Raw genomic sequence first — 12866 nt, 5'->3', positions numbered from 1 at the left:
AACCATGGTGCAGACCCCTTTAATTGGGAAATTCAAAGTTAATGAAAGTTATGGAAGCAGTCGAATACCTTCTACCCTAATCCTCACTCATTTAATGCATTTTACTGTATAGCCCCCACCATTCCTTGTTTTAAAGCCTGTCCTACAGGCCCTGTAAGTCACTACATGAGAAGGGAGAAAAGGATAAAACAATGCTCTACAGCGATGGACAGAATACTGAAGCGTTCAGGAGACGGCCGCACTCTTTCAGTAGACCAATAATAAGCATTATCAGACAACGGAAGAAGACTAGCTAAAAAGTTGGGTGCCATTGTCATGTGCAGTGACTACCAGACATCTACGACTTGACGAAAAACCTTCATATACAACCTCTGCTCACACTTTTTTTTTTTTAACGGGATTAAAAGTAGCAAAGTCAGATCAGTTCTTCGACACAGTGAATTGGGGGGGGGGGGGGGGGAGTTTATATCTTCCGAGATTGGACTAATGTCAGCGGCTAGTGATAGGAGTCAAGAGAACCCGGCACCCACCACAAAACTGGTAGAAGGCAATTTCTCTAGCTGTTTCATCAATCGGAATATTGTTCCATCACATCCACATTCCAAGGCTTCTTGAGTGTTTGGAAGCTTTGAGGTCAACTCGCTACCAGCACACCACACCCCTATACTATCCATCACAAGAGCCCAAATATCAGAACATCTCACCCCCTAAAAAAAAAAAAAAAATCTAGTCAATAAATCCTCTTCTGTCCAGGCTTTTAAAAATGTTACTTTTGTTTGACAATATGGCCGCCTCTACTGGTACTAGGTTTCTAATGCCTTCTTGGTAGATCTACCTCAAAGCACCCAAAACCCAACAGAACTTGGCAGAATTGTCCACAACACAGGTGGTGACAATAACTGGATTTTTAAGGATGGAGATATTGGTTGTCACTCAACTTTCATTTATGGGGGAGTTTTTGAGTGCAGGCGGTCTAGGAATGATTGTCAACCCCTTGCTCAAAATAATTTGACTACTCAGGGTTTAATGAAAATCTTGGTGCTTTTGTGTCATATGATGGTTCTCCTTGGGTTTATGTGACTAAGATTTTGGAATGACGTTAGTCCCATGATGAGTTCCTGAGATAGATGACTGGATACTTTTGGAGTGCTGATCGATGGATGGACCGCCTCAGAGCAGCCATGTGTCTGTATGTTGGATGCAATAACAGGACTGTAGAAGGACCTCACTGAGCTCCAGGTATGTCTGTGTCTGCCAATTCGGAAGCAACGTGTGCGAGTTAAACACCTGAAGTTTTGGGGTGCCCACTTTAAGTAAGTCATATAAACACGACCACCGAGTCTGCAGGGCAATCCGGGTTCTACGATTTAATATTATGCCCCTGATTGTTTTCTTAATCTTAAATTCTTTCAATGAAGGTAAATCCAGGTGGCTGAAGACCAGCCCACGACTCTGAGATACATCTAAAAACTCTAGAGACTTAGACTCCATAGGGTAAGAGACTCCCAAGTCCTTCACAGGAACCAGAACCTGAAGGATCAAAGTCTTCAGCTTCGGAAGAGACTTGGTAAGTTGTTGCATGGTTTCTGGCCGAACGCTCTTAAAAACCCAGAAATAGTTCAGTTCTAATGTGCTGAGATTTTGGAAGTGTGTGAGAAGCGATACAGAGTGTTCTGACCAATCAAAAGGCAGTTTCATGCGGCTCAGTTTGGGGGATGACCGGGTGAGACGTTCAAAGAGAGTCTGGAAGCTGTTAAATTGATCTGTCTTGGCCAAACATATCTGTGCCATGCTACCAGGAGGATAAATATCGAGAGGCTCCAGATGGGTCAACGTCCAATTCAACTCCAACTCCTGAAGGTCTCCACAGTGAACGCTATCGAGAAACTGGAGAAGGAAGTCAGCCCATTTGGTCCTCTGGTCTCCTAAATCAAAACTAGCACGAAGGACCAATAAACTGGCTCCACGGGATGTTAGATGGTAAGCATACTGGTGCACCCACTCCTTCCATCGCTCAAACTCTCTCACCGACACCAGCACCCCATCCATGCCAGAGAGCACAGCCCCAAGCCTCATGAAGTCAGCCACTCTCCAGAGTCGCGGCGTACGCATGAGTTTACTCCAATCTGAGCAGACCATGGCAGCCGTGCACTTCTCTACTTCGGAGAGGAATGAGAAGACGTGGAGCTGGCAGTCAACAGGAAGGAGGCTGAACGGGAAATAAGCCTGGCTTTTCATCCTGTGACCTCTTGGTCCTAGTTTTGAAGAAGTGGAAGAACTGTCCTGAGAAGATGAGCTGCTGGATTCTGAGGAACCTTCTGGCCCTGGAGACTGATCTTGTCGAAAGAGCTTTCTTTCTCGAGACATCTTTCAAGGACATTACATAACAGGAAGCAAACAGACAAAATTCACTAGGCTCACTCCTGCAAATGAAACAAAACAGAAAAAGTGATCATTTCTCAGCACATTTATATAAAACATGTAGACAATCAAAGGGTCCAGGACACGAGAAAGGCCAGCGATGTCAAACTCCTCTATATATATATATATATATATATATATATATATATATATATATATATATATATATATATATATATATATATATATATATATACACATATACACACACACACACACACACACACACAATATATATATATATACTGACTATCCTCAGCTCTTCCATAGGCTCCTCTTATGTATATACCCCTTTACTATCCTCAGCTCCTCATACACGCTGTCCTACCAAAAGTATTTGGTCGCCCCTATCAGTAGAATAGATCATGTGTTATTAGCACATCGCGTATCCTAAACCAGCGTTTCCCAACTCCAGTCCTCAGGGACCGCCAACAGGCCATGTTTTCAGGATTTCCTCAGTATTGCACCGGTGATGTAATTATGTTCAGCGCCTCAGACATTGCACAGGCGTCCTTACTAGAGGATATCCTGACAACATGACCTGTTGCGGACCCCCAAGGACTGCAGTTGAGAAACACTGTCCTAAACCACGCTCCAAAAGATGCAGAGCCTTGGATGTGTCAGCCATAATTAGTTTTGCTTTGGCTATATTTACACGGGGAGAAAAATTGACCGAGTTCTGTGCGTTTGGCAGTTATGAATTTTTTAAAAGTACTTTAATAACAATGACTATTTGTTTTTCCCCTAGATCATCATAACAATAGAACTCCTTATGGTGGTTTGACATCTGCGCTAGAATCTGCAGCCGGGCGTTCAGTCGCGGATCCAGTTATAATAAATGGGGTCTGACCGATGCTGTTCGGTTATGTCCACAGACGGAACTCTTCGGCCACGAAGGTTTCCCTTTCCTGCTCCCCAAACTGAGCAGGAAAGTGTAACCCCCAGTGCAGGTGTAAAACCACACTTATTTGGATCTTTGCTTATCTGGGGATCCAGCTTGCAATAACGACGCTTCTAAATTGTTCAGGAAACCGATTGCAGGCAATAGTGTACACTGCTTTTATCCTCAAGTTGTCATCCCCCTCACATTGTTGCTAACTTACCTGTGGGGGCTGAGAGAGCTCGTTCTTGTGCCGGCCATTAGGGATTTGAATCCCAATTGATTGTTTCAACGTTCAGAAAGAGGAGCTATGCAAGTGGTAATACTGACCGAGCAAGGCCGACTGCGAATGGCAAACGGAGGGTTAACAACTTGCAGATCGGTCTAAAAGTATGGAGGGAGAAATTCATTGTTTTTCCCCACTCCTTCACACTGGTGCTTGCGATATCACTGCAAGAAAATTGCAACTTTTTCCCACGATTTTTGAGCATCAGCGCTGCTTTTTCTCACTAAAACATTGCTGCCTCGCGCGATTTTGCCATGATTTGATTTTTTTATTTTTTTTTAAGCATGGAAGTCAATCAGACTTTTAATGCTAAATGTATTGCAGGAAAATCGCAAGTTTATGCTTTGTGTTGCGATAAAAAGGAGGCTCCATAGGGAAACATGGGAGATTATTAACCCTTTCCAATCCAATTTGTGTCCTGGTTTTCTTAGGGGGCTTACTCTTTTTCAGTCAGTATACAACGGCGCTATCTGCTGGCTAAAGCCAGTACTGCATAAGGTGACATGTTGGATAGGCTCCAACAGCAGAGAGGCTGGCAATATACAGTAAGAGAACCCCGACAGATGTCGTCCAACATCGGAGCTGTACAGCCTTAAATCATAATGTCTTTAGACGTCAGACAGTGGATTGGAAAGGGTTAAAAATAAATACAAAATAGCAGATAGCACATGCCGCAAATTTTTTTCTTGCAACATCGCATGAGTAAAAACATTGCAAATGTGAAGGAAACCATTGGTTTCATAATTCTGCGTTTTCACTCTCGCTATTTTATCGCCGGTGTGAAGTCGGCCCTACAGGAAGGATTTTTCAACGGTGACTAATATTATACGCAACGACTTACCTTTATGATGTCAAGCTGATTCCTTCGCTTGGAGTTTGGATTGGGAAGAGTTATGTTGCTAGGAGGGATGGCACTATTGGAGACGGGCTGTCTTCCAGCCGATGTGACTCCTCATAATAGAGCCTGCTCCATGTCTGTTGTGGCAAGAAATGTGCTTTATGGCAAAAAAATTATAAAAAGTTAAGTATTTCATACAAATAATAATTTGGTGCGTTTTAGCATTAAATCTTTTATCAATGGTAATTCACGCTACATTGTATAATTAATAGTTTGCACAGACTATCATCTTCATTATGTGGCGTGTACCTGCAGGCAGCTTAGGCCTCATGTCCACTAGCAAAATTGAATTGCGGATTCCGCATTCAATTTTGCCCATAGGGAATCATTGGCCACCCGCGAATGGCATTTTAATTGATTTGCGTTTTTCACACGCGGGAGAAAAAACACGGAATGCTCCATTTTACAGCGGATTCCGCGCGGATGGGCCACATTGCTATCACATTGATAGCAATAGGTGCGGATATCCGCATGAAAAAAAAAAAAAACACTTAAAGCAAATCCGCGCGGAATCTGCTGCGGAAATCCGCAGCAGATTCTGCGCGGATTGTATTATTCTAGTGGACATGAGGCCTTAGGGCTCCCTCACATGAGTGTTTTTTATGCACGTAATATACCTTACATTACTTTCAGCGGTGCTTCACGCACAGCACGCACATGCATGTGCAAAAAAGAACGTGACATGCTCTATCTTGGTGCGTATTACACCTACATACACGCCAAGATATGGGGATGTGTACGGGTATTTGTCAGTAAAAAATATAAAAAATAATACGCTGCACATGTGTAGGCAAATGCGAACAAAAACGTGACAATGTGTGATTCCCTATGCAAGTAAAACATTGCGATTTTTACGCGTTTTACGGTACAGCCGTGTGAGCCCGGCCTAAGGGTGCTATCACACTTGCGACAAAAAAAAATTGTGCAATTTTTGCACAACTGCGAAAGTGAGTGAAAACGCAGAATTATGAAACCAACTACTTTACAGCGGCTTCATTACCATTTGCAATGTTTTCATTCGTGCGATGTGGCATTGAGAAAAGAAAAAAAAAACTCCGTAAAGATAGGACATGCCGCGTGTATCTCCCAGGACTCCCTATGGGGCCTCCATTTTATCGCAATACATGAATTTGGATTTTCATGCAGTGCGTTTTTAACGTAAGAAATCACGAGAAAAAAGCGCAAGAAAATTTGCAAGTGGCAGCGATGTTAGTGCAAGAAAAAGCCGCACTGACGCTCAGACATCTCATGAGCAAAATTGTGATTTTTGGCGTAATTTTCTCGCAGCAATATCGTGATCGCCATTGTGAAGAAGCCCCAAGGGTCACGGACATCGAGAAGGTCTCGAGCTGTTGCAGGAAGGGACTGGTCTCTAAAATGAAAGACAAAGTTTCCAAATGGTTTAACCCTTTCCAATCCACTGTCTGACGTCTAAAGATATTATGATTTAAGGCTGTACAACTCCGATGTTGAAAGACGTCCGTCGGGGTTCTCTTACTGTATATCGCCAGCCTCTCTGCTGTCAGAGCCTACCCAACGTGTCACCTCATGCAGTACTGGCTTTAGCCAGCATTTAGCGCTGTTGTATAACGGCAGAAAAAGAGTAAGCCCTCTAGGAACACCAGGATACACACTGGATTAGAAAGGGTTAAATCCTAAAACTGATTTGTTATATATTTATTGATTCTGCGCGTTGTGGGAGGGGACGATTTTCTCATTTTACGTCATATCCTTCTATGGCTATTTAAAGATTACATTTACAAGTAGATAATGTGCTATGATCAAAGCCCAATGTCCACGGCGGATCTGATTTGCAAAATCTGCGTGGGTGACCGCATATCAAGCCGCCCGTAGGGAAGCATGGGCGTCTGCGGCTGAATTAAAGCAGGCGGATTTGTTTTGCGAACCTTTTGGTCCAGAAAACCAATTGCAGCATGCTTCATTTCAGTGCAGTTCCCGCACAGACGGCTTCCATTGAAGTCAATGGAAACCGTCCGATCCGCAGGATGTCTGCAATTGAATTACGGACAGGACGCAGATTCCGTGGGAAAGCAGGAGTTTAATACACAAAAAAAACCCTCCACTGCGCATGTTCAGCGACGCGCCAGCCAGCGTTTCCGCACACCTGCGCAGTGAAGAAAATAGCGAGCCGGGTTGGATTCCGCTGCAGCACTCTGATCCACCTGTGGACATTGGCGCTAAGGTTGTTAGCAGAAAGGCGCAAGCCTACGCTTTTCAATCTTGTGCACACTGGCCGTTTAATGCGATGTTCGATAAAGGACTGACTTTTACGTCTAGGAATAGTGCTGGATATGCACAGAGCTTGCGCCTTGTAATAACCCATTGTGCTCAAACTGGGAGATGCAACTTGTGCCCAAATACTTGTTATCAGCTGTGTAAGCATGGCCTTAACATGCCTCACCGAGTCTGGACAGGTACTGCACGCTATTGGATAGATGGGTTAGATCACCGAAGGCCGCCCATCGCGGTTCTTGCTCAGCTGTCCAGATCCTGTTGGCAGGATAGTGTATCCCCCCCGACAACGCTCCTCACACACCTCGCTTGCAGAGGCTCGCAGCGGATTCTAGTTGTGAGCCGGGCCGTGACCCTGCGTACGGCGCGTAATGTACTGCGTACGGCCGCATACTCACGCAGGCGGTCATGCGCAGTACAGCTTTTTTACATTTTGCGCACCGTTGCTTAGCAAGGACACAGGTACCCGCAGCGGTACACAATGTAGTTGCGTATGGGCTGCGGTTATATCCACAATCATGAAGCACAATGGCCTCTATGTTGCGGATTCCGGAATTCTGACCCGCTCATGTGAGCGGAACTACGCAATCCAATGCATTAGATTAATTTGCGTATTACCGCAGATCGAACGCTCGGGGAACCCACAATAACTATCCGCTGGTGTGTGACCGTCCTGACCCCGCAGATACCCCATGGCCACACTCTGCTCCGCCATGTCTCTTCTGTAGGCTGGCCTCACACGTGCGTACGGTCTTACATGCGTAGTGCGCTGCACCAATCTCCCACTGGCTACAATGTTGCCACTCACACTAATTGCGCACGCGAGAAAAATCACAGCATGTTCTATCTTGGCCCGTATTACACGCACACGCCACGATAGTGCGCAGCGATTGGCAGCACGCAGCATGCACGCAACACCATTACGTACTTGCTGCGTGCCACGAGCGCCTCTCTCATGGGTGGCACGCAGCGAATTACGGCCGTCTGAGCCTGGCCTTAGGCTCCTCGCATAGATGCCCGATTCTTCTATAGACTCCTTGTACATATACACTCCAATGAATTATATACACACCCCATGGCATTATATATATACACCCCATGGCATTATATATATACACCCCATGGCATTATATATATACACCCCAACTGCACTCCAATCCTGCATGACTCGTCTATACACTCATTATATACACCTACACTCTCTGCATATACTCCAGTCCTCCATGCCTCTTCTATAAGCTCCACCTTATACATCCATGCACCCCCTGACTATACTCAGCTCCTCGTATATACAGGCACCCTGCTCTACTATATTCCCCCAGTGTCATTCATATATATATATATATATATATACACACACAGTATACCTGTTCGCTCTCAGCGTTGTCTTCTGTGCACGTCTGTTGCGTTCTAATAAAGTTTCGTGAAATTACGGATCCCATATTCAGCGCAGGACGCGAGTTCTCTTCAGACACAGCAGAGTGGCGACGGCCGCCATCTTACTGCTCCCGGAAGTCAGCTGAAGCCGCCGGAAGTAGACTTTACGCCATGTTGGTATGCCTTAACCTGCTGTGTTATGTCCCCTGTGGAAGGAGTATACACGGCCGGTAATACACGGCCGCTCTACGCGATGGAGAGTGTCATTGATCAGTCTTCAGCCTCTTGTATATAATATATGTTGGTTACCAGTGTGCTGATATAAGAGGTACATGAGCCTGTAATAACCTCTGGTGAACGTGCCCTATAACACCTGAGCTGTCCACATAGGCACACAGATGAGCGCTGTCGTCAGCGGGTTGTTGACGGTTTCCATGTAGCAGCGGGATTTATTGGTGTGCTGGTGATTATATATAGGATGATGTCATCACGATGATGTGAACATGGCGATGTCTTCCTTCGTCTGTTCCAGCCATCTATACTGCCGGAGGCTAAGCGTGAAATGCTGTCTTCCACACTCCCAGCAAACCCCCCCAAAACACTCACTTTACAGGCAGTGAAAGTGCCAATACACAAGATACCAACACATATTGGAGCCATTGAGACTTGTCTGAAGTGATAGCGTAATAACCACCCCCCTTCCCTAATGGCCCTACTAGTAATAGTGACTCCCTCTTAATGGCCCCTGTAATAATAGTGACCCCCCCCCCCTTCCCTAATGGCCCTACTAGTAATAGTGACTCCCTCTTAATGGCCCCTGTAATAATAGTGACCCCCCCCCCTTCCCTAATGGCCCTACTAGTAATAGTGACTCCCTCTTAATTGCCCCTGTAATAATAGTGACCCCCCCCCCCTTCCCTAATGGCCCTACTAGTAATAGTGACTCCCTCTTAATTGCCCCTGTAATAATAGTGACCCCCCCCCCCCTTCCCTAATGGCCCTACTAGTAATAGTGACTCCCTCTTAATTGCCCCTGTAATAATAGTGACCCCCCTTCCCTAATGGCCCTACTAGTAATAGTGACCCTCTCTTAATGGCCCCTGTAATAAGTGACCCCCCTTCCCTAATGGCCCCACTAGTATTAGTGACCCCTCTTAATGGCCCCACTAGTAATAGCGACCCCCTCTTAATGTCCTCAATAGTAATAGTGACTCCCTTTCCTAATGGCCCGACTAGTAATAGTGACCCCCTCTTCCCTAATGGCCCCACTAGTAATAGTGACCCCCCCTCTGAATAGTGCCAGTAGTAATAGTGCCCCCCCCCTTAATGTCCCCAATAGTAATAATGACCCCTCTTCCCGAATGGCCCCACTAGTAATAGTGACCCCCCTCTGAATAGTGCCACTAGTAATAGTGCCCCCCCTTAATGTCCACAATAGTAATAGTGACCCCTAATGGCCCCACTAGTAATAGTGACCCCCCTTAATAGCGCCAGTAGTAATAGTGACCCACCCTTAATGTCCCCAATAGTAATAGTGACCCCCTTCCTTAATTGCCTGACTAGTAATAGTGAGCCCCTCGTAATAGTGACCCCCCTTAATGTCCCCAATAGTAATAGTGACTCCGTTCCCTAATGGCCCCGCTAGTAGTAGTGACCCCCTCTTAATGGCGCCAGTAGTAATAGTGACTCTGTTACTAGTCCCAATAGTAATAGTGACCCCCTTAATGGCCCCAGTAGGAATAGTGACCATCCATAGTGGCCCCAGTAATAAAAATGACCCTGCATAAGTGGCCCAAGTAATACGTGTCCTGCATGATGGCTCCAGTAGTAATAGTGCTTCCAATAGTCGCCCCACTAATAATAGTGTCCCCTCTATTGGCTTCTGACCCGGCAGCAGCCCAACAGGCATATCACTCCCCAGCCTGCAGGTTTGGCGGCCCCTGACATCTTCCCCAGCGTCTGCGCTGTGCATATGATGGTGCACTACGATGCTGTGGGAGAGACCAGCGGTCACAGACTCAGCAGCGGCCGCCAAACCTGCAGGCTGGAGAGTGAGATACCTGCTGGGCTGCTGCCCTGCCATTATTTTTTACCAGCTAGGTGAGAACCTGCCGCCCCTCTGAGGTTCTGCAGACTGAGGCAGCGGTGTCCGGGTGCTTCATGGTAGGGGATAGCCGGCTTCCTGCCTCGGTTATGTGCGTTAAGGGTTGGTGTCACCGTTGTGTCGATACAGATGCTACAAGTCACGTGATGCAACAGCAACAATGTGCGGTGAAAAAGTGTGCCGCAGCTGAGGGGTTGTTGCAGTGTAACAGTCTGTGGAAGATGTGGTATACCCTGCGTGTATAGCCCGCTACTGCGTAACTCTGAGACGACTGATGAACAGCCGTTACATGGCGCCACAATCACCGCATCACATCCTGCGTCCTGTGCTCATGAGCCACCCTAGGAGCAGGGCGTTTATGGGGCACCGTAGTCGTGCCAGGAATGGCCCCCACAGTAGGGACAAAGATTCTGCACCACAGTGGTCACACCTAGCCCCTGCCCCATAGTTACCCCTATACTCAGCGCCTTTCTCCAGAATTAAAGTGGTTCTCCCGGAAAAAAACTATTAATGACGTATCATTAATGACGTGTAGTGGCTGGCGCTTGTAACTGCAAGCATGGCTCCCATTGATTTCAATGAGACATGTGCCTGCAGTTACAAGCGCCGGCCACTACATGGGAAGTCGGCGTGGAGACGTCCACTGTTTCAGCTCTGACCTCGGTGTATTTGTGGCTCTGGCAGCATATGCCCACTCAGCTGATCGGTCGGAGTCCCAAGTGACGGACGCCAGCCGATCAACTATTGACCTATCCAGAGGATAGGTCATAAATAGTATTTCCCTGTAAAACCCCTTTAACCCTGTAATCTCCTGAGTGGTCCTACAGTACTGGTGGACGATCCTGCTCTCTCTGCTCGTTCATCGGTCACAGCCTTGGGCCGGCTTCACACAGGCATAAGCGCATTTACCTGTGCGTGTTTTACTGTATTAAAAAAAAGGGGGTTGGTACGCTGTTAGCCAGTAGAGTTCTTGCATCAGGGAAGAATATGAAAGGTCTGAAGGAGGCCAAGAGGGGTGTCCTTAAGGAGAGCACGCAGGGAGTGTGTGGAGACATCTGGGGGGTGAGTAGGTGAGGGGATGGGATTTAGCAACCAGAAGGGGTACTATTCCCAATCATTGTTTTACAGATTTGGTAAACAGTCATACATTGATTTGAAGGAATGCTGTCATCCAATAGGTGGCGCTGCAGAGGTATTGTTCCATTTTCCTTGTTTGCAGGTCTGAAGGAGAGACTTCACATTCCTTGTTACTGGACTAATTATTTACTGTTATGGTCATCCCTCCCTGTTATTTTTCTAAATGCCATTAATCCCAACATGTCTGTGCCCTCTTACCCTCTGTCTCTGGTATTTATCTAGTGCAAATTAAGTTCACCATGTTCGTGCCATCTTATGTGGAAGGACCATGAAGAGGTCTGAAAGCTCGCTGTAACATCATATATTTTTGTTAGTGATTAAGAGGTATCATATCTACAAGATTACTTGGTTCCTCTTACTGAGAACAATCACATTTTACTGTATTCGTTTTCGCGCATAAGTCATGTGTATTTGCATGCGCAAAAAAACACGCAAGTATGCTTCCATTGATTTCAATTGGTGAATAAGGTAGATTAGTTTAATGTGTGCTATGTTCGTGCGCAATACTCATGAAAATCGAATGTGCTGTGTATTGATTTGCCTGAACGAGATGCGCGCGCAAATTATGCTCATGGGAACGGACCCATTCACTGCATATTGTTCGCGCAAATTTAAAGGTGACTGATAATTATTATAACAGGGAGCAATGGATGCTATTCACTTGTCCTACAGTCAGTCTCTCCTCAACCTGAGATGGCTGATAGCAGGAAACAATAGATTGCATTAGGGTGTGTTCACACCGCTGACTTTTGCAGCCGATTTAACGGCAAATCTGCATCCCATTCAGTTTATTGGAAATTTGCGCAATAGTCTACACGCTGTGGAAAGTTGGGTTTTTTTGCATGCAGATTTCAAATTCTTGTGCGGTGAAAGAAAAAGCTAGCCTCTTGCTAAACTCAAAGGGCTGATAACAGAGAGTAATAGATTGTATTCACCTGTCCTACAGTCAAATCTTTCCCTAGCCTGTAATGGCTGATACCAGGAAGCAGGAGATTATATTCTTCACCAGAATAGGAGCTATGAACTGATCTGCCGTAGTACCTCCTTTCAGCCACTTGGTGGCGCTCTTGTATCTTTTTTGCACGGATCATTTGTCTTGCAGAAACACAGCAGTCAGCGACAATCGGTGAATGTAATAAAGGAATGCTATAATGCACACTGCTGCATCTCAGCGAAGTGGGGGCTATAGCCCCCCCTAGTCTGCACAGGGTAACCTAAGGCCCACAGACCTCTGATCCCTTGTCAGATGGGCCTCAGAACGATGAGCACTGGGCTCTGATTGGTTGTTATGGACAACTGCTCCATTCTCCCCGGCACCATGATCAGCATACGTACTTATCCATTCAGTTATTGGACCTTCGGCCTTGTACGAGGCGGATACATGGCGTACGATAATGGAGAGCGCGGCGTCTCACAATAATCCGCACTGACAACTTGACATTTAAGGGATTTTTCATGCGGGTAGAATTAGTCCACAGATGTTTTACGGGTCCCTGATCCAGTATGTTAA

General features: G+C 46.1%; 1 protein-coding gene across 3 annotated transcripts; it reads right to left on the bottom strand.

Moving 5' to 3' along the window:
* Nucleotides 1-452: 452 nt before the first annotated feature.
* LOC136578285 (uncharacterized) lies at nt 453-8243 on the bottom strand. 3 transcript variants are annotated; one of them, XM_066578226.1, is made up of 3 exons: nt 8106-8243; nt 4429-4582; nt 453-2423 (listed from the first exon to the last, which is right to left on the bottom strand). In XM_066578226.1, the coding sequence occupies exon 3, from the start codon at nt 2365-2367 to the stop codon at nt 1171-1173; it is 1197 nt and encodes a 398-aa protein (XP_066434323.1). In that variant the 5' UTR covers nt 2368-2423; nt 4429-4582; nt 8106-8243; the 3' UTR covers nt 453-1170. The 3 variants fall into 3 exon arrangements, with proteins under 3 accessions (XP_066434323.1, XP_066434324.1, XP_066434325.1); XM_066578227.1 differs by having other exon boundaries at nt 4429-4562; nt 8106-8233; XM_066578228.1 differs by lacking the exon at nt 4429-4582 and having other exon boundaries at nt 8106-8233.
* Nucleotides 8244-12866: the final 4623 nt, after the last annotated feature.

Source organism: Eleutherodactylus coqui, chromosome 9 (genome assembly GCF_035609145.1).
Source record: "Eleutherodactylus coqui strain aEleCoq1 chromosome 9, aEleCoq1.hap1, whole genome shotgun sequence".
Lineage (NCBI taxonomy): Eukaryota > Metazoa > Chordata > Amphibia > Anura > Eleutherodactylidae > Eleutherodactylus > Eleutherodactylus coqui.
Note: the sequence above shows the minus strand (reverse complement) of the source record. Positions and strands in the feature narration are given on the sequence as shown.